The sequence below is a fragment of the Hemicordylus capensis genome, chromosome 4 (assembly GCF_027244095.1).
Source record: "Hemicordylus capensis ecotype Gifberg chromosome 4, rHemCap1.1.pri, whole genome shotgun sequence".
NCBI classification, from domain to species: domain Eukaryota; kingdom Metazoa; phylum Chordata; class Lepidosauria; order Squamata; family Cordylidae; genus Hemicordylus; species Hemicordylus capensis.
The window spans coordinates 156,181,987-156,204,416 of NC_069660.1; the positions used below are offsets into that span (position 1 = coordinate 156,181,987).

At 45.5% G+C, this 22,430-nt stretch overlaps 1 protein-coding gene across 1 annotated transcript in view; it reads right to left on the bottom strand.

The window, feature by feature from the left end:
• QSOX1 (quiescin sulfhydryl oxidase 1) overlaps nucleotides 1-22,430 on the bottom strand; it is a 101,418-nt gene that overhangs the window by 27,917 nt on the left and 51,071 nt on the right. The window contains exons 5-7 of the mRNA XM_053246921.1: nucleotides 17,748-17,838; nucleotides 11,065-11,210; nucleotides 174-311 (exon numbers count right to left, since the gene is read on the bottom strand). Coding sequence (XP_053102896.1) covers nucleotides 174-311; nucleotides 11,065-11,210; nucleotides 17,748-17,838 — 375 coding nt within the window. The remainder of the gene's footprint in view (nucleotides 1-173; nucleotides 312-11,064; nucleotides 11,211-17,747; nucleotides 17,839-22,430) is intronic.

A 22,430-nucleotide genomic window follows, 5' to 3' on the forward strand; every position in this document is an offset into this window, starting at 1 on the left:
TGTGGCTTGCTGAGTACTGTCAGGGCATTCTTCGCCTCCTATATTCCCAAACTGATGCTTGATCAGCCACCTACTGAGTGGAGAGCTTGGTCAGTCTGCAAAGGTGCTGTGAGAGCATCTAAGTAGCTGGGTGGGAAGAAGAAGAAATGGGGAGCAGTTCAGATGGTCCTCACCTGTCTGCCACCCTCCAGGGAGCAGGGGTAGTGGTTGGATAAACATCTGGTACCACAGTAGGCTTGAAGGCGCCTCCTCGGAAGACCCCAGATAGCCTCCGCAAGTAGTCTGTGTAAAGGTATCTTGAATCGTTATGGCTGTGAGGGAATAAGAGGAAAGACTTCCTTGAGACTATGAATAGATCTAACTTGCTAACTTACACCATGCAGCCCCTTCAGTTATCAGAAAATCTGTTTAAATCACATGCAGAGAAAACCAAACTGGTGACCAGTGTTCTCTCTAATTTTTTCCATCTGAGTGGAATGAGTTGTGTTCTGTGTGGCAGTATCAAGGCAGTTTGTGCGCACATGCATTCAGAGTGGGGCCTTCCTGATTCAACCTGAGCGGGATCTAAACTTTACTGAGCGGACCAAAAAAAACCACAACTTATGAGTGTACATTGCTGCTGACTCCTCTTTCTAGTCTTAATATGTGATGCATCTATTCTATACAACTACCCCCAAAATCAAGTTCTGTGGCAAGGAAGCCCCAGACCGGCTCTCAGAATGAAATATACTAATTGTCTCAAGAACAAATTATAGTACCCACAATGATAGGGTTAGAAGGGTATAAGTTAGTCAAACCTGTTCATACAAAGGACTTTGGGCAGGTCCTCGTTTGATCCAAGTGTCACATTAGGAACACAGGAAGCTTCCATATACTGCCATATACCATTGGTCTATCCAGCTCAGTATTGTCTTCACAAACTGGCAGCGGTTTCACAGACAGGTTGCAGGCAGGAACCTCCCTCAGCCCTATCTTGGAGAAGCCAGGGAGGGAACTTGGAACCTAGATGCTCTTCCCAGAGTGGCTCCACCCCCTGAGGGGAATATCTTACAGTGCTCACACTTCTAGTCTCCCTTTCATGTGCAACCAGGGTGGACCCTGCTTAGCTAAGGGGACAAGTCATGCTTGCAAGCACAAGACCAGCTCTCCTCTCCTCAGTGTACCAGACCATGCAAGGCTTGCCCAGAGGCCTCTAAGGTCCTGGCACCACTGATGACATAATCACTGGCATCTGCCAGGATCTAGCAGTCTCAGAGTGTGGGTTTATCCACTGTTTTAGAACTCCACCAACTGACCTCAGTTTAGTCTCCCATACTGCCTCCTACTTGCTCTCACGTCCTCAGTGCTGCACAAACTGCATTGCCTCCCCAACTTCCTATGTATCTGCTCCATCTCCACCAAGCCCTATTAGATTCTTCAGAACCTTCTAGGAGGGGCATGCCCAACAAGTCCTCTGCCAGCAGGTTCTCTGCTCCTGTACACATGGCCATTACTCATCTATCTCAACAGCCTGGGTTTTTGTTTTTTTGTTTTTTGCAATGGAACATGGTATCTGGACTATGACTTGGATCTTGAATCTCCACTTTTTGATGTAGTAAATAAGAATGTCCAAATTGAATCTGGGTTCGAATCCCTGCTTGGCTCACATAGCGGCTTTGGGCAAGTCCATATCAATCTCTCAGTCTCAGCACAACCTACCTCAGGATTCTTGCAAGGATTAGGGATATGCACAAATCGTGATCTGTTCACGGAAGCACAGCCTGGGCACCTTTAAAAGAGAGGACAGTAGGCCCGTACCTGCTCTTCCACTGCTCACCGCAGCCTCCTGCTGTGGCAGCGCCCCCTAGGGGTGTGCACGAACCTGTTTGGAGGCCCTTTTACGGGCCTCTAAACAGGTTCAAAAGACTGGTGGTTCGACCAGTTCAAAGGTGAGCACAATGTGCATGTCAGGTGTGCACGCAAGTGAGTGTGATGCACACACCGGGTACTTCTGGTCACTTCTGGTCCAAGGAGGCAATGGGGCAGCAGGGAGGCATGCTGCCACCTCGCCGGACCCTTTTAAACTGCAGGGCTGGCAGGGGAAACGCGGGGGGGGGAGCATCCTCTCCAGTCCTTAAAAGGTATCCCACCTTTGAGCTGCCCCCTGCCAATTCCATACACGACCCTAGTGCCCCCCCAGCTGCCCTCGTGTGGTGGTGGCACACACATGGCCTCTGCATACGTATGTGTGGTAGTCGCTGACCATGCAAATGGCTGCTGTACGTGCCGTTGCCACATGAGGGTAGCTGGGGGGGGGTGGTATCACCGCAGCAGGAAGCTGCAGCGAGTGGCACAGGAGCTGGTACAGACCTGCACCCCTCTCTTTTAAAAAGGTGCCCAGGCTGTGCTTTGAATCAGTGAACAAATCATTAATCATGGTTTGTGTACATCCCTGGCAAGGATGAAATGGGATAAGCCCCATGACCTGAGCTCTTTGTAGGAATGGCAGGATACAAATGCCATAGAAAATATTTCTTAAAAGGACATGTTTAGTCCTTCCGGATTATACAAAGTATACAAATTGTATAATCCTTATGGATTATATAAAGTGTTGGGGAGCAGTTAAGGTTTGTAAAGAAACAAGACAAGTAGCTCAGAAATAAACCATAAAAGAACAAAGCAAAGTAAACTTGTTTATGCAAAACCAGCAATTCACATGAACCAAGACCAGCAATTCAGAGAAGCCAGCGTGGTGTCGTCGCTAGAGTGCTGGACGAGGACCGGGGAGGCCCAAGTTCAAATCCCCATTCAGTCATGATACTTGCTGGGTGACTCTGGGCCAGTCACTTCTCTCTCAGCTTAACCTACTTCACAGGGTTGTTGTGAAAGAGAAACTTCAGTATGTAGTACACCGCTCTGGGCTCCTTGGAGGAAGAGCAGGATATAAATGTAATAATAATGATGACAATGACGACATTTACTCAGGGCCAGACCAAGGGACTTTGGGGTCCAATACAAAATTAGATTTGGCACTGCAGAAAATTTGGGGAGGAGTTTTTCTTATAACCCATCTGGGGCTGGGGGGTGGCTTTTCCTACACCTCTCACCCCGACAGCCTTGACCCATATTATATTATTATTATTATTAGATTTCTATATCGCCCATCCAAAAATGGCTCAGGGCAGTTTACAGAGAGAAATAATAAATAAATAACATGGCCCCCTGTCCACAAAGAGCTCACGATCTAAAAAGAAAAATAAGATAGATACCAGCAACAGTCACTGGAGGTGCTCGGGGTGGATAAGGCCAGTTATGGCCATAAAGGAAGTTGTTTTATACTGAGTCAGACCATTGTTCCCTCTAGCTCAGTCATGTCTACTCCAACAGACTCTCCAGGGTTTTTCTAATAAAAGTTGTTCCCTGCAGATGCTGCCAGGGAGTGAATTAGGGATGTGCATGGAACTGGCTGGCCCAGTGCGAGTCCAGACCAGACTCGAACCTGACCGGGCCAGATCAGTCCAGCACCCCCTTGAACCTCCCCCAGCTCAGTTCGTGGGGGGTGGGTGGGTTTGTGAACGCAGGGCCATGCAGAAGCCAATTGCGTAGGCGCGCAAGCCTCCAAAATGACTGCCGTGCCAAGGGAAGAAGGCTGAAAACTGGCCGAAGGGGCAATACAGAGGGGGCCATACAGAGAGCCGGTGGAGGGAGGGGGAACCTCTGTGGACACACACCCCCCACTGCCTCCAGGAACTCCTCCAGGGCTGGATAAGGTTAAAAAAAATGTTTTCTTTTAAAAACAAAAAAGGTCCGCGAACCCCTGAACAGTTGGAGAGTGTTCGGTCCGGGGTCGGACCAAACGGGATGGTTCAGTTCGACCCTGAACCTTCGAACCGAAGAGGTTTGACATCGAACCTCTCAAACATCGAACCTGTTTGCACATCCCTAGAGCGAACCTGACACCTTCTGCATGCAGTTGCAGATGTTCTTCCATTAGGGAGAAAGCAGGTTTAAACACAATACAGAAAGGAGGTTGTCAAGGCACATGCCAGTGCAGTGGGGGTTGGGGGAAAGAGATATAGGGGTACCTGTTTATCCTATTCATTAACAAACTATTTAGACCATCTTTTGATATGATGTTTTCAAAAAAGGGTTCAAAATGAAATGGTAATGCTGAACTCACTAAAAGGACAAGACAATCAAACATAGGGTAAATACCAAGCCAGCAGAGGAGTGGAAGAAAGGCACATTTGCAAAATCTGCTTGAACCACTGGAGATATTATATGAATACCTGATGCTGCCTTATCAAGATGGACCATCAGTTAGGGATGTGCACTGAACAGGGTGGGGAAGGGATCGCTTTAAGGGGCAGGGAAGGCACTGCCTACCTGCCAGCCCCTGCCCCACTGCTTTCCCCCCACCAGCACTCCTCCAAAAAGTGGGTGCGTGGGGCTGCAGTGTACCTCCTTGCAGCCAGGATCAGCGTCGCCACACAAATGGCCAACACACAGCACTGGCGGTGGCGGAGCAGGGGCTGGCAAGTAGGAAACACCTGCCCTGCCCCTTAGAGCAAACCCCCCACACCCTCCAAACTGGTTTGAATGCCAGTTGCCGGAACAAGTTCAGTGCTCCTAAAATGGGAGTGCAGAACAGTTCCTACCATCAGCAGCTGCTACATCAAAAGTCTCCTGGGAGGCCTGCTACTGCAGTAACTGCTACTGCTGGTCAGAGCTTGATGGATGCTATACGAACAGTTCTGTACTCATGCCTTCAGACTGTCTAACCCTTGGGGCAGAGACCTCAGGCTTTATTCCTTCCATAAAACTGGGTTATAACATGAAATAATTCATAGCTCATATCAGCCTCACATTCCTTGGATGGATTTGTGCCTAAGCAGCCACTAGAGAAAGACACAGACTGCATCCTACAGTTACAAGGTTGCTGGATTTGCAGTGGGTTATATAGCTGGACACTAGCCAGGATTTTTATTATTACTATTAATTTATTTAATGTATATACCGCCCGACGCCAAAGGCTCCAGGCGGTTCACAAAAATACATACAATAGAGACAAAATAAAAGAAACTGTTAAAACAGTTTAACACATATAAGATGGATCCTCGGTAGACAAAAAGCAGAGTCGACTGCAAAGACAAAGGGTGTTATTGCCTGCTGGACTTGACTATCCAAGCTGCCTCAAGGGCATCTTTTCTGTCCCCTTAACATTCCAGCCCACTTCTGTATCGTTTTACCTGCTTCCCCTTGAAATCAATCACACCCTGTTCATGAGATGAGGATCAAGCCCAGTTTATCTTTAGGTGAGGTGGCTGAAGAAGTCAGAATTTCTGACTCTCTTGGAGGGATAAACCGACTTCTCCCAGCAGCCCAACGCAGAGACAAAGGAGTAAAAAGTAAAAAGCTGCCAGTCACTGTGGAAGCAATGGCACTGGCATTCAAGCCAAGAGGGAGCCACCGCCAGCAGCAGTCACTTGACACTCTGCTCTCTCAGCCCGATGCCTCTCTGTAAGCAGATGGCCAGGAGACGGCATCATCACAAACAATTTTCTCCTTCGCCAGCTTTGTAGCAACAAAAACAATGGCTCTCCTGTTGGGTGAAGCTGGCATGACACGCAAGACGACATCCCTCCGGGGTGGTTCACTCTTGCCCCTTTTGCTTCTTAGGAAAGGGCCTGCAAAATTCCTCTTGCACTAATCAGGAAGCCAGCAGCAACAGGAGCGGAGGAGGCTTCCTCTCCTTTGGCACACGGGTTAAATGAGCCCATCACTTCCCTAAGCAAAGCACGGTGCCAATAGGCCTCTCTGTCCGTCACACTACTGCCTTCACTGCAAGGTGGACATCAATCATCCACTAAGAGTTTGGGGGGGGGAGGAGAGAGGCCATCTGGTTGTTATTTAATGTGCTATTCAGTAGCCAGAATCCACCAGAGGGCTCAAGCACAGGTTCCATTGTTCTTTGCCGGCATCTCGGAACCAGCCATTGTCTGGCTCCTAATGAACTTTTCTGCAATTAGAAAAGCATGTGGAGGAGCAGAGCAGCTGGGTGAGGGGGGGGGGGGGGCGGTCAGGAAAACAGAGCTGATCACTTGACAGGTTTCCAAGGACCATGCTCTACTCTCTTAATAGTTTCCAGTGTAAAATAAAGCCTCCACTTCAAAAGCCAAGTGGACTGCAGCTCATAAAAGGGAAAAGGTAGTGACCTATTAGAGAAACTGAAGGCTTCTCAGCTGCAGGTGATACCTCGAGGAGCACTGGAGGAGCAGACATATGGACCTACAAAATGTTTCCCGATATCGATACTTGGTCCAACCAGTCCAATATTCTGGCAGCAGCTTTCCAAAGCTGCAGGCACAGGAGTCTCAGTTATGCTATCAAAAACCTTTTTAACTGGAGATGACAGAAACTGAACTTAAGTCCCTCTACAAACAAAGCATCTGCTCTATCACTGAGCTAAGGCGCCATCTAGTGGACAGGTGTTAAAACACTGATGAGTTTGGAGGGCCAATTTCTTCACCCCTCAGGTACCCAGAGGCCACATCCATAATTTCCTCATAAGCAAAATGTCACTATCATCCCAATCTAATGAATATCTGCTCCTCGAGGTCTTCTTTCTTATACTCATCTCCCATTACAAGCAGGGAACCTCAACAAGACTCAAAACTCAACCAGGTGGGGAAACTCAACAAGAGTGGGAGAGACAGAAGGCTTTTAAAATGCTGTTTAAGGACCGTTTTAATCTGCTTTGCCCAATGTTCTTATCTTAACTATTATAGTTTCTACAATATGCCACTTTGTGTATTTTTTAAAAGCAGGGAAAGAGCCTAAAATGTCTCAATTATATAAAAGGATTCATAGTCACAGTACTTACAGCCAGATAAAAGGAACACCACCCCATGACTCAATTTACCACCTGAAAACAGGACCAAACCTTGGGGGCTCCAACTGAAATTACCCAGGTGCTTACTCACAAATAATTTCTATGCTGCTGTTTGCAAGTATGGACTGCAATTTTGCAGAGACTAGATTAAGGGTACCAACTTTCTGGCCAATGAAATGCAAAGAGGTGCCACAGACCATGTGCAGGGTGCCAAAGGCCCTTACACTTGATCCGACATCCCTTCTGGATCAGGAAGACCAGGGTTGCAACTCTCTCCTTAACCAAGAAGCTCACTGGATAGCCTTGGGCAGCACACTCACATTCTCTTCCATGGCAGGCTTGTCCTGTGGATAAGATGGCAAAACTCCAAAATATACCACTATAAGCACACACGTGATAACACCACTCCCTCAACCCATCTATGCATCCATAGAGTATCAGCAGGCATCCCCATCACATTGATCCAAAAAAACATTTATAGGACACCACACACACAAATCTGCTTCAGATCCACTAGGCCAAGCAATAGATGACTCATTGCCAAGTCAGACCTGAGCATGCCACCCAAACAAAAAGCAACTAATTCTGGTTTTGCAGTCATTGCTTTTGCATTGCCATCATTGCAGCTTTGCTATTTTGTTTAAATTGCTTGTTTACTGTTTTAGCCGAGGCTGTTGGAGTTACTTTTAACTTGGGCTTGCCACCAGTTGTTCAAAAATGTGTTCAGGTTTTCCTCGGCTGCTCAGTGGTGTGTTTGATAGATGCTGTAGTTTGATTAATGTGTTGCTTGGTGTGTGCCCCCCCCCCCACCAACACCGTGGTAAACCATCTTGAGTACTATTTTTTGGTAGAGAGGAGATTTAAAAATATAAAATACTGCTCACTCCAAGTGTTTTAGCAGGCACAAACAGCAGGTTCTCCTAGGACAGGGATTGTCCAAAGGCCACTGGGGCTGGGGATTATGGGAGTTGAAGTCCAATAACATCTGGGGACCCACACGTTGAGAAACCCTGTCCTAGGAGAACTCCCTGGCAAAAATAAGTTGAATTCCTCTTCAGACATTCTGCCCTCTACATACAATGTGTGAAGTGGGGAAATGAGAGCACGCTGGCTAGTTGTGCCCTCTGCACTGCATGTTTGCTGGTCATCTCCACCCCACCACAGACCTCTGTATATTTGGTGCCTGGCAAAAGAGTAGGGCACCAAAGGTGGGGCTGTGGAACACAGGGGCCAACACCACAGGCTGAGCCAAGGCAAAAGAGGGCCTACACATCCCACGAACTTATTGGTTTTATGCCACTTCAACTGTTATGGCTTCCGGCAAAGATTCCTCAGAGATGCCGAGCAGTCAGAGAAACAGGAGAGCCCTTAAAACTTATCTGTTTGGCCTGGCCTTCCAGGGTTTTTAACTGACTGAAAAACTGTTTTAATTTGTTTTATATGGTTCCCCTGGGTTTAAAGGGTTTTTAAGCTTCTTGAATTGTTCAATTGGTTTTATTCCGTTTTTATAGTTTTGGTTTTAACTGTTAACTTGTTTTAATTGTTTTTATTTTGTTGTAAACTGCCCTGAGCCATTTTAGAAGGGCGGTATACAAATCAAACAAACAAACAATTTCCAGTTTCCCCCCATTGAAGATCTGCTCAGACACACAACCTCTAAAGCAATAGTCTGCAATGTTTCAGACTCTGAACTTGCTTGTAAACTGAAGCTTCAAACACAAGGGCCACTTTTTACCATATAGGTCTATCCTTAATCACAGTCTCTCCCCCACTCCCTGCTTTTTCTACTTTCCACTCTAAAAGGAACCTTGAGAGGGAGAGAAAGAGAAATTTAAAAAATGCTGCTGCTGGCAACACAATCCATTTGGGGTGTGATCCAATTGTGGGTTCTGACTAGTAAGGTGAAGACTAGTGCAATTCCCATAATCCTCAGCCACAAAGGCCATGTCTGAGGATGATGGGAGTTGTAGTCCAATAACATCTGGGGGTCCAAGGTTAAGAAACCCTGCTCTAGAGAACTCTTTAGGTTCTAGGTGTGTGACAGGATGACAAGATAGAACAGACATTTCCACATTTTGGGCTTCAGGGTTATAAGCAATGAGGAAAAGTTGGCCCAAGAACAATGGGGATGGTTTGGGGAGAACAACAATGATGAGTTCATTGAGAAAGAGTGCTTCTTAAAGGCCCAATTCTATTGATATTAAATTCCAGTTAGGCTAAAACATATTTATAATTTGAATCAAAGTCAATGCTGGAAGTGCAAATTAGAAGGATCAGATATATACACCATATGGTGTGGAAATACCCCGTGATGAATTGGTTGTTGGAGCAAGGCCCAACAGAAAACAACAGAAATAACTGGAAATGCACTCCAAAAAGATCCAAGAACATTATTATTTGATTATATAGAGGAAGACGTTCTTGCAGTGGATTTAGAACCGATACTGATTATTATTATTACCAGGGGCCAGAGCGTGCATAGCAGCAAAATGGAAATCCCATGGAGCCCCATTCCTCCAGAACTGGTTTGAGAAGCTCTGACATACTGCCTGGATAAAATTAACACATTAAAAAGCATTAGAAGGAAGGTGCAAAATGGATTTCTGGAGAGATGGAGCCTACTTATAGGCTAGTGAAATAGTATTATACAAGATGACAACTCCATACTTGTGAGGTTTTCTTTTCTTTAGAGAGTATTGTAAAGAGAATATAAAAAGCAAGTGCAATTTTTGAATAAGTTTCTAATGTTAATAATGTCCTAACAATTGTGACTGGTAGCATTTGTGCTTTCTTCTTTTTGTAACTTGCAACTTTGTATTGTGTATCAATGTGACATTTCCTAATAAAACTTTTTTTTAAAAAAAAGAGAGTAGAACAGACATAAGATTATCTGGTCCAGTTGCCTATTTATAATAGGAGCACTTCTAATGCTTCACACTGACTCAGTCACACCCACCATATTTAAAAAAAAAAAACACACCCAGAAGTGCCCTTTAGACTTATTGGTTTCACCCTTAGGAGGAATCTCCACTTAAGCAATGCCCAAGAGAGGGAGGGATTCAGTTTCTTGCTTTAAATACAACAGGATCCTCCCTGCAATGGATATTCTCTCATGCACTGCAAACCACACAGCCCACGTGTCAGACAAGCATCCGTACACCCAAGTATCTGGATGAAAACAGGCTTTGGAAATGCAGAAGTTGAGGGCGGCCCATCTGTAGCTCAGAGCTGAACTTCAGTGATCAAAGTTGATATCCTACCACAGGGAGGTGACATTTAGCAATTGCAGTCACTTGGCAAACAACAAAATATGGCTTCTCACACAAGCTAATTACATCTCACAGAATCCTGCAGATATTACACTTCCTGCAGTCTTTTCAACATTGCGGTTAGAGAATAAAACTTAAGAATACATGTGCCATACTTGCCACATGTATAAAACCAGATGGAGTTTGGAAGTTCCTCTCAAAGATTAATTGGGATGTCACAAAAGCCTGGTAGTATGGAGCTATGCAGCTATCCTCCACCTCTACCAGTCAATAGCTGACCATGCCGGATTTCCACCTCCCACACCAACACATCTTTCTAGCATAATATGCACCAAAGCTGATTCCAATCACCCAAATGGCTTATTTCCATTAAGGGCACCAATCAGTTTCTTCTTAAATTAAAGTCTGGACACCAACATACAAGCATCTGGATCACCAGGGTCTCTTCCAGCTATCTCATTCCCTTCTGTATGATCTCTAATGCTTACTCCCGACAATACTTTTTTATTTTTTTAAAGAGGAAATTTAGTGCAACTGAACACTAAATGCAAATGTATCAGTTTGTCTGCAGTTGCCAAGTTTGGTCATGCACAGAGTTCTAGGCACTCTGTGTATAATCCACTAAGCACAATCCAAATCATTTTTAATGGGGTTTACATAGCAGTACTACAAAAGTCCCGCTGAAGTGAAAGGCGTTTTCACAGCAACACATGCTCAGTGCACTGTGTGCAGAGGCCCTTGGACTCGCCATGAGCTCCAAGCCTCAGTTCCCTGGCTTGTATGACAGGAATGAAGAAATACGTATTCCATGGGGCATCTAAAGAGAAGCCATAGAAACTGCCGATGCTTTATGCACACCATGAACATTGCTATGTAAAAGCAGTTAACACAAGCAGGTAGGATATAACAGGGGTAACAACTCACACAGGGATGGGGCTGTAAGAGCCAGTATTGAGCAGCAGGAAGCCAGAAGGGAAGGTAGTGACATTGAAACGCTTCACTAGTTCCACATTGCTCTGCAGGACTCTCCTCACTGCAATGTTCTCAAACTGGAGCATGTCCAAAGTCACCTAAGATCAGAAGGACAGATTGCATTAGTTTATGGATGGAATTAAGACATTTGACAGCTGTACACGACTGTCTCTCTAACTTATTACCATAAAACCAATTTCTTCCCCAAAGTCTCTTTCTCAGCCCCACCTGTTCTGCACAGCCAGCTACCACCAATGGAACCTTCCAGTTCCATTCTTGCTACTGTTGGAGGCAGGGCCTTTTCCCTAATTATAGCTAACACCACAGCTTTGAAATAAAATAGAAGGCCACTGAACAAGGACCAGGGGACTATTCACAAGTGACACAGTACATATATACAGCTGTCTATACATGGGTATGTGCGTGTGTGCATGAGAGAGAGAGAATGAGAATGATGGCATGGGGACTGAGCCAGGGTTCTCTCTAATCTTCTTCATCTGTGTGTGGAATGAGTTTTGTTCTGGGCGGCCGTATCAAGGCAGTGTGTGCATACATGCATTCAGAGTGGGGCCTTCCCGATTCATCCTGAGCAGGATCTAAAATCCTGAGCAGACATCAGAAAATGTGTGAGCATGCACACATGCGCACACCTTAGAGGGAACAGTGGACTGAACCCCTCAAATATGTAGCATATAGACTGCACTTACTGTCTGTGGTTATGTGTGAATAACTGCACACACGTACCGATCACCAATCAGGTGGACACAGAATGTACATGTGTTAAACATATGGTATGGCTAGGTGCACTTCTGTGTGAACAATACCAATAGTCTTCAGATACTTAATTAACAAGAAAATACAGTAATACAACTAGGTGTGGCTAAGTCAATACAGCAATTTTAATTAAGGAGGTGCTTTACTCTTCTGTCCCTGCCCAAATAGTTTTGGTAAAATAATTCTCTCTCTCTCTCTCTCTCTCTCTCTCAGTCTCTCTCTGACACACACACCTCTTATAGCACCTGCAGTGGAGGGTGCAAAGAGACTTCCACTGCAAGCATTCTAATCCTTAATCCATTCAACATGCATCAGAAATTAAGTAAGATCAAAGCACACTGTGTGCCAATTTCTTTTCCCACCAGAAGGTACAGCTAGATATTTACTTAACTCTGCTTTAAGATTTGTGCCAGTTAAAAGAAAGCTAACTTTACTTCCTCTCTTATTCCCAGTCCATATCGAAGTGCACTGCCAAGATGTGCCCAGCAGGGGTGCTCAATACTCTTTTCATGTGCTACAATAAACTGTATTGCTATTTTCCCACCTCCATTCTCGTTGGATGGATGTGGCTATATCACAAGTGGCGATCTGCAAGGGTCATGGCAGTCAGGCTCTTCTGCTATGGATGGCCCACTGCTGTACAGCACCGAGTCCATTTGTCTGCCTGGCTGTGGCAAGTAGTTGCTTCCAGGTGGATCAGGTAGGGAAATCTTACAGACCCAGCCCACCTTTTGCTGTACGCCAGGAACAGCAAATGCCAGGCAGGGAGTTCGGTAAGGACTGCTGTGGCTGGTCATGCGTATGGACTTAATTGCAAGGATGGTGTATATATTTCACATTTTATGAAGTAGACTGCAAGATGCAGAATGCAGCCACATGAACCAGTGGCAGGCAAGTGTGTGGTGCAGGAGGCTGCAGTATAGACAAGCCAATAGTTTCCGTGCACGGTGTTCCAAGCTGTATTTATTTATTTATTATTTACATTTCTAGCCCCACCAAAGGTTTCAGAGCAAGTTAAAACATATTTAAAATGATGAGGATGAGAACTGAAGACGAGGTCCAGCCCTTCTTTCCACCCTGTGGCTCCTCTGACTGTCTGGAATTCTCAGGGCTTCTATCTACCAGCAAGAGACTCTCCCTGGCTTGCCACTGTCTCCGCAGTGTCTCTCTTTACAAAGAAGCTGTTGATATTTTGCTTCCACAACAGCTCATCTCAGGGCAGCTGCTGCCAAAACAAACCCTGGCTTCTTTACAAAGACAGGGACAACTGCCGAGGATGTGCTGGGCCTTTTTCCTCCTCAAAAGAAGCCAAGGTGAGGAACAGTAAGGCAACCATTACTCCATGGACCATTAAGAACATGGGTGGATTGGAGCCCTCTTGTCTCAGAATTCCAGATACCAAAGGGAACAAGACAATCAGGGCTTAGACCCAATTCACACAATGAAGCCCTCACACAACAATGACTTTGCCGTATCTTTTTCGCATGGTGAGGCATCTGAGTGAAGACAGCCCCCATTCAGAAAAAACATGAAAGGCACCGCACCAGAGAAAATCCATACAAGGGCAGCTGCTTGGAGGCCTTATCAGCAAGCCTAGTTACATATTACTCTCATCACAGGAGAGCAGCCTTGCCATGGGAAAGCTCTGGCCCTTGGGAGTTCTGAAGACTCCCTGGTAATAGGCAGAGAAAAAGGGACAGAAAACTGCACCTATAGTAAAGGAGGCTCCACCGGCTACCCCTCTCAGCCTATCTTCTGTTTTCTCTCTTTAGTTGCTAGTTTTCTCTAGGAGCTGGGAGGGGAAGGAACTGCAAAAGTTATCTGCTAAGGAGATAGATAATGCAGGATAAGAAGCTGAGAGGGAGAAAAACAGCCAGCAAGCAATTTGTACACCCTCCAGTTTTATTTGCCTGTTGAGATGAGGAGGAACAGCCCAGAGAATTCTCATGGTGGTGGTGGTGGGGGGGGAGGCGGGCTGCTCCCATGTGGCGAGCATAATGTGTAGGAAGCCTAGAACCCGTTTCAGACAGACATTATGCTGTATGAGAGTACAGACGTCTGTGTGAATAACTGTACACAGGTTCATTTTAAGAAGTGAACCTGGACACAGGTCCTTCAGATGCATGGTGCAGAGAGGAAGTGTGCCTACATTCAGCATAACACGTGAATGGCTGTACCCGTGTACACTGCATGGATCTTTGTACGAGTGTTGAACATAACATGTGAAAGGGTCTCCAAAATCCAAGCACACCATACAATGTGGGCCTTATGTGGCTCTTCAAGGTTAACCCTCATCAAAGCCCAGGCACTGCAACAATAGAAGTCAAGTGATGACTAATGAACTCACTCAATGGGGGCGGGGAGAGAGAAAGAGTGTGCATGTGCAAGTGGGTGACTCATGAGTAATACAAGTACAGCAGGAATGGCACAGGTGTGCCAGCTGAGGGAGGAACACTCTGCTCTGTCCTCCTCCTCCTCTCCCACTGGAACATAAACCAAACTGGGCGGAGTTACTAGTCTGTCTTCAAAATCAGTTGCCCAACGTCAGCATTTTGCTGAATTTCACATCCAGCAACTAGAGACGATTTGCTAGGGACAAGAGTAGACACACTGAGATTTAACAGGGTATCTTGTGCAGGACAACACCACTCAGAGGAATTTTACATTGCCCTATTTGCTTGCTTACTATTCCTCTTTTCCCCAGAGACTTCCTTATGTTTAGCTATAATTTCCTAATATTTCACTGCCTCAGCCACAGAGAGAATAGTGTGGAGAGTCTCGCTAGACTTACAAGGTGACTGTTCTATTTAGAATCCAGAAGGGGACAGAAGAGAATACAAAGACTGAAGGAGGAGCCACTAAGCCGCTTTTTGTCCTACATAGTGCCCCCCCCTCTTTATTTTATTTATTTATTTAATCGATTTCTAGGAGAGAAAGGAGAGAGATATAAGATCGGACCAGCTAGTGTTGTCGGCTCCTACCAACTCTTAGAATTAGCTGTTGTGAGCAGTGAGCAGCTCCTCATTGATTGGGAGAAAGATTTCTGTCCCTTCCAGCTTCCTTTGCTTGTTGGTGGGGAAGCCTTTAGAATTCTTACAGGTAGGTTTCCCATGTGGTGGGGCTGTTCCTCTGTAGTGAGCATTGTAGGCAGAGTGTGGATCTGAATTTGTAGACCTTTGTATTTGCCCTGCATGAGCTTCTGACTTGGCTGACCAAAGTCTGACCTAAAGCCAGAAGTTCTAGCTGAGCCTGTCAGCAAAGGCTCACAGGACACTGAAGAAAGGATCTCTGGGCATGCACACAAGATCTTATTGTCTGGGTCATCCAAGTTTACTTTTAACCGGGGGCACTGTATAGCGCAGCAGGGAACTGCTTGACTAACAAGCAGAAGGTTGCCAGTTCAAATCCCTGCTGGTACTATTTTGGGCAGCAGTGATATAGGAAGATGCTGAAAGGCATCATCTCAGACTGCGCGGGAGGAGGCAATGGTAAACCCCTCCTGTATTCTACCAAAAGAAAACCACAGGGCTCTGTGGGCACCAGGAGTCGAAATCAACTTGACGGCACACTTTACTTACTTACTGTGTGCTAAAGAGATTATTCCGCCTGCTCTTGCAAAAGCAATTATTGTGAGGAAACCCAAAAACTTTCTTATAGAGTTGAATTAAAGATATTGGCAAGCAGAAAGCATTTGCTTTCCATTCGTTATTTGATAAATTGATTCCAAGAAAAACCAAGACTCTGCTAAAAGATGTCTGAATTAGGTTAAAAGTTACTTTTACGGTAGATGAGCACTGTCAGAGCATTCCCTGCGCATTAATAATTTGTTTCTTTGAAGCTCACATATTAGATCTTAATATGTAACCTAAATGCTGACTTGTGATATGGAACATGCGAGTCTGTAATGAATGACTAATATTTGCCTCTGAGATGAAGTCTTCTGAATAAACTAATAGGATTTATTGGGATAATCTGAAGAATCTGTCTGTATTCTTTGCTTTTTATATGGAAGGATTCCTGTGGCTGAACAATCCTTGGCCATGAGCATGTGCCATTCTTTTCAGCGCAGTGCAATGTTTAAGCAGGCTCCGAGGGCCCAAGCAGATAAGACGACGATAGAGAGATCCGTGGGCAGATCTCCCATCCCTTTAAATTTTGCTAAGGAGCAGCTGTCGAGGTGGGTGGGGATCCAAGTGAGATTAGAATTGTGGCACTGGGGGAGGGACAAGTTAACTCTTTCCTCCTACCATGTTTTTTTTGAATGAAAATCCTCCTGTCCTTAAGGCTGCCATTTGTCCTGTTGGGGAAAATGAAGTTCCACAAGCAAATAGCTAATGGGGCAAAAAGCAGCCGCAGGAGGAGTCATTTCCATTAGAAAAACAGCACAGCGGGTGGGGAAGGATCAATTCCTCGCTTCCAGAACATTGCACTCCCGATTCAAATCCCCACCCCCACCCCATGGCAGCCTTTTACCAGAGCTTAATGAGACAGAGATCTGGTCAGCAGACCTGTGTCACCTTGTTTAGCTTGACCTCAGATTGCTCTCTAATGGCAGACTATTCACCCTTGACATCAAACCAGACAACAAAAGAGGGGGATTGGATGCAGACACACACGCAGCCCTCCAAATGGCTGGTCTGGTCTCTTGTGTGACCACTGCAAATTCGGTGTTGTGGGAGAGGAAAGCAGATATACAGAGATGGGCTCACATACAGAACAATGCTCAGCAGTGTCTGTGCAACAGTCACCTCCTCTCAGAGCAGCCCCCTGAGCTTCCTGAAAAACCTTTGCGGAGGCATCCTTAGCAACATCAAGTGTTGTGGGGAGAGAGGGAACAGACGGATCTGCTAGCAGATCTCTGCTGGGTTGCTGGGCTCTCTCCTCTCCCTTCCCCCTGCAGCTGCTTGAGCCACAGCCCTTGGTGTTGCAGCAGGACGCAAGCAATGGTTGTGTGAATTCTGCAGTTTGCCGATGTCACTCTGCATGTGAGCCACAGATTTTTGTCCCATACAGGAGGGAGAAAAGGGAAAATATGGCATGGCTCAACACAGTTAAGTCAATGAGGGCTTTATAGGGGGCAGCTCGAGTCATTATGTGCTGAACTTGTAAAGTCTTCTCTTAATTTCCTATTCTGTTACAAAAAAGGAAGAGAAGTTCCAGTTCATCTGAACTTTTCTAATTAATAGCAATGCCTCAATCGGCTACTAGTGTCTTGTCCAAGGAGCCATGGGCCAAATGTCTCCAGCGCCTTTGATTTCCACCACTCTTCATGGCATGGAACTGCACTAGTGAGATACCCAGCTAATCCTTCCCCCGGAGTCCTTTCCCAATATAAAATGTGGCTGCCCTCACATGCTTTTTATCTGGGAGCCACTCCATTCGCAAGTTCCTACTGAAGGCCAGCAGATCTCGTTGACTCCTACATATCTGCCTCCTAACCACTTCTTGCTAGACTCTGGGAACCGGACATTCTAGTCTTTCCACTGAAGTTCCAGCCCACTCCTTGCCAATACACCAAAAACTACCAGGAATGGGTTTCTTCCTGTATGCCCCTTGGCTATTTCCTATACACAGTTTTTCTCCATTACTTATGGAGTACCTACCTGCAACTTTCACTAAAACAGACTCTTAAAATCTCAGTCTCAATCATATGCCTCCCACAACCTCTTCATTTCCCTTGGGTGTTTCTCATTTTTATAGTATAAGCCTGTGGTTTTTAATTACCATTATCCAAAATGCAGTAGCTTTAGGTTGTTCTCTAAATAAAGCAGAATGATGAAATACTGCTTGCCACCAGTTGGGCCTGAACCTGCCATTATAATGCAATGCATATACAGTACCAGTCAATGATTTTGAATCACCTCTCTGCCCAAAAAGGAGTCTTCCTTCTCAAATATCAGGCCCAAATAAGTCACATTGTTTGCCTGGAAGAAGCCGTGAAGTTCTGCAGCACTGCAAAAGACAAAGAGAACATAAGAACAGCCCTGCTAGAACCAAGGCCTATCTGGTCCAGCATTCTGATTCACACAGTGACCCCCAACCAGATGCCTCTGGGGAGCCCACAGGCAAGAGCTGAGGGCATGCCCAATCTCTTGCTGTTGCTCCCCTGCAACTGGTATTTAAAGGCATCTTGCCTCTGAGGCTGGAGGTGGCCTAGAACTCTCAGACTAGTAGCCATTGATAAACCTGTCCTCCATGAATTTATCTAAACCCTTCTTAAAGCCATCCAGGCTGTTGGCTGTCACCACATCTTGTGGCACAGAAGTGCATTGGTTAATTATGTGTTGTGTGAAAAAGAGCACACACTGAACAACTGTGTCCTACACAAGGTAAACATTCCTTTTATGCGAACTCCTTCTGTAGGAGTTCCTCCCAATTGCTCAACATTTCTTCCTGGGCATCAGGATCATTTAAGCTAGCTGGATTTGAGAAACTTGGAAAGATCAGGAAATGGTAGAGATGTCACCTTTTTTACTGGATTGGCTCCTATGCCTTTAACAGGAGCACAACACACAGCTTCACTTACTACATTTGTGTGCGTCAGGGACAGGGGAACAACATGTTAGAGTGACACCCTTGAACCGAACCCATGCCATGGTGTCATCAATGGAGAAATGTATAACGTTCTGATACAGAATAAGTTACTATTTGCAACAGATGAGAAGGTGAAGAAAACCTAGGATACTGTGTTCAGCAGAAACTCCATGTGTCTCATAATGTGTAGTTCCATTCCCAAGCCAATACAGAAGGAGGGCATTAAAAAACGGGGGAGGTGGCCAACCCAAGGAGGAACAGGCAGGACTCCTGGAGCTCCTCATTTCCAAGAGCCAAGTATATGCCAGATCTCTCCTCCTCCACTTGGATAAACACTTGCGGCAATGAAGGGAAGAAGGGACAGTTCTTGGTAGCCTGATCAGCATCTTCCCACCCATGCAGCTTTATGCAGGTTCAGAAGCTGTTGCGGGCTTCTCTCTTATCTTTTAGAAGTCAGCAGAGAAAATGAAAACAAGAAGGAAGACACGGGTTCCTACCTGATGGATGAGGCTCACCATCCACTCAAAGTTTGCTACTTAAGTTTGCTACTTCAAAGTAAGCACAAAGTTTGCTACTTCATCCAGTCTTGGATGAAACTGATTATCTTGACCCATTTTAAACTGGCTTTCGGGCTGGCTATGGGGTGGAGACTGCCTTGGTCAGCCTGATAGATGAACTCCAATTGGCAATTGACAGAGGAGGTATGACTCTGTTGGTCCTTCTGGACCTCTCGGCGGCTTTCGATACTATCGACCATAGTATCCTTCTGGAGCGTCTGAGGGGGTTGGGAATCGGAGGCACTGCTTTGCAGTAGTTCCGCTCCTACTTCTCGGGCAGGTTCCAGATGGTGTCCCTTGGAGACTGCTGTTCTTCAAAATCTGAACTTTTGTATGGTGTTCCCCAGGGCTCCATATTGTCTCCAATGTTGTTTAATATCTACATGAAACCGCTGGGAGAGATCATCAGGAGATTTGGTACAGGGTGCTACCTGTATGCTGATGACACCCAAATCTATTTCTCCATGTCAGCATCATCGGAAGAGGGCATAACCTCCCAAAATGCCTGCCTGGAGTCGGTGATGGGCTGGATGAGAGATAACAAACTGAGACTGAATCTGGCTAAGACAGAGGTACTCATTGTGCGGGGTCAGCACTCGAGAGATGATTTTGATCTGCTTGTTCTGGATGGGGTCACACTTCCCCAGAAGGAACAGGTACGCAGTCTGGGGGTACTTCTGGATCCGAGCCTCTCCCTGGTGTCCCAGGTTGAGGTGGTGGCCAGAAGTGCCTTGTATCAGCTTTGGCTGATACACCAGCTGCGTCCGTTTCTTGAGGTGAATGACCTCAAAACAGTGGTACATCTGCTGGTAACCTCCAGACTGGATTACTGTAATGCGCTCTATGTGGGGCTGCCCTTGAACGTAGTCGGGAAACTACAACTGGTCCAGAATGCGGCAGCCAGCCTGGTCTCTGGGTCATCTCGGAGAGACCATATAACTCCTGTATTGAAGGAGCTACACTGGCTGCCAATATGTTTCCGGGCAAAATACAAGGTGCTGGTTATAACCTATAAAGCCCTAAACAGTTTGGGCCCTGGGTATTTAAGGGAATGCCTTCTTCTGCATGAACCCCATTGCCCACTGAGATCTGCTGGAGAAGTCCGTCTGCTTTTGCCACCGGCTCGTCTGGTGGCCACTCAGGGACGGGCGTTCTCTGCTGCTGCCTCAAGGCTTTGGAATGCGCTCCCTAGTGAACTAAGAGCCTCCCCATCTCTGACAGCTTTTAAAAAGTCTTTAAAAACACATTTCTTCACCCAGGCTTTTAATTAATGTTGTTTTAATGGTTTTAATGCTGTTTTAAAATATTATTTTTAAATTTTTAAATTGTTGTAATGTGTGTGTTCCCCCTATTTTTGTCTTAACGAATGTTTTACTTTGTTTTTATTCTGTTGTAAACCACCCAGAGATGTAAGTTTTGGGCGGTAGAAAAATGTTTTAAACAAACAAACAAACAAACAAACAGTATTAGTATTATTTTTAAAGTCATAAATTTAGCCCCAGCTTGACATGAAAGTCTTCAGATTTTGTTCATAAACAATTTTCTGAAAATCTAATCAGATGCTTTAATAAATGGTAAACAATAGTTAGAATCCATCCTGTCCAAACATTCCTTATAGCCTAGGAAAGTTATAATCATCTCTAATGATCTGAGTGGCGAGCAGATAGCCATCTCAAACATGCATAACTCTAGACTGTAGCAGGTTAGTTCCTCTAATAACTTATTTTCCTTACAAGGAATGAGTGGAACGCGTGTACACACACACACACACACACACACACACACACACACACACACGGAGAGTGGACTAGTCTCAATACTGTGTTGCGACTAGTAGACTACTCGCAACACAGGTTAAGAGATACTGATTTTATGGAGACTCTTAGTTCTGGTGTGCTCATGTAATCAGGATTGAAAAGAAACAGCTATTTTTTATTTTTTATTTCTCTGTGTAAACCGCCCTGAGCCATTTTTGGAAGGGCGGTATAGAAATCGAACAACTAACTAACTAACTAACAGCTGGACACAATATTTCCTTCCAACAATGTGGTAGCTTTCATTCATTAAGTTACCTAGCACTTTCATCTCTCAAAAAAGAAAATCACATCTGTGTGGAGATTTGGGCAAAATGCAAATGTATTTACTTTCTTCAATTAAGAGTCTTTAATTGGTTGACAGTTTACTAAATAGCAAGATTTGGACAAATGCAGTTTTATCGTGGTTTCAGTGGAAAGCTGTACCAGTTGGAAAGCTGCAGTACCTTCCCACATCCAATAGTAATCTCTGGCTAGAGCAAAGGAAAACCGATCCATAAGTCCAGGCAGAACCATCCCAGCTGCACTCTCGGGATTCCATCTTTAGCAAGCATTCTGTTTTTATCAGGCTTGAGCCATATCCATTCAACACAACACAATGACCACTCTTCACACCAGAAGTCACAACTACTTCAGTCACCACATCACATCCTTATCCCAGGGACACCGACCTGAATGTTATGTCCCCACCGCCACCTTGCTCATCTAACAGACCAAAGCAGATGTAAAGAAAGAAAAGTGCAAAAGATCACTTAAGCAAGCCCTTTAGCTTTTGTGCTTCTCATTACAGAAGGTGGAAAGAGCTGCAAGGAGCTAGACAGGACCGGATTGAAGAACTAGCTCTGACTTTGCTATGCTCAGTAGCTCAGTTGATGTCTTTAGTCCTCCCAACATCATTTGATTTCCCTTTCCAAAACGTTCTTGGTCATTCTACCCACTGAACTGAACAGATATATATCCAGAGCAAGCTAAACGCAATGTGGATAGGCATGCTCCATCCCTGAGGTTCCTAGCCCACAGCTAGGATTGTTGGCTGGGGTGGAAGCACAGTGCCAGCTCCAACAGGAGCCTGTTCTTGGTAAATGGGCTACAGAAACCGAGCACCTGGAAGTTATGGAGGAGCGGAGAGGAAAAATGTAGCACAACTGCAACACACACACACAAACACCACTCTTGTTGTGGAATGCTAACCTGAAGACATGCCTTAATGGCAGCAACACTTAAAGCCTAGGTACGATCCCACACTTTGCAGGAAGTTTCCTCTTAGTCAGACTGTCAGTTCAGCTCTCATATAGGCTAAGTACCAATTCAGGCTTCCTGCCTTCAAGATACATGTCTCTGCACCCTCCCTTTGCTACTTCCGTCTCTCTGTTCTCTTCCTCACTATTGATTTTAGACTGAAAGCTCTTTTGGGGAGGAAAGCAGATTTATTTTGTTTGTTTATAAAACTGTGTAAAGCACCATGCACATTGATAGTGCTCTAAAGAACAAAAAGCAACAGATTTGTGCTTAGGTCCTGGGTGCAATCCCTTCCGTTAAAGGTTTTCCAGTAGCAAGGCTTAGGAAGACCGCTGTCTCTGAGACCCAGGAGGAGCACTGCCAGGCAGTACACAGTTCTGAGATAGGCAACTTGCAGCCT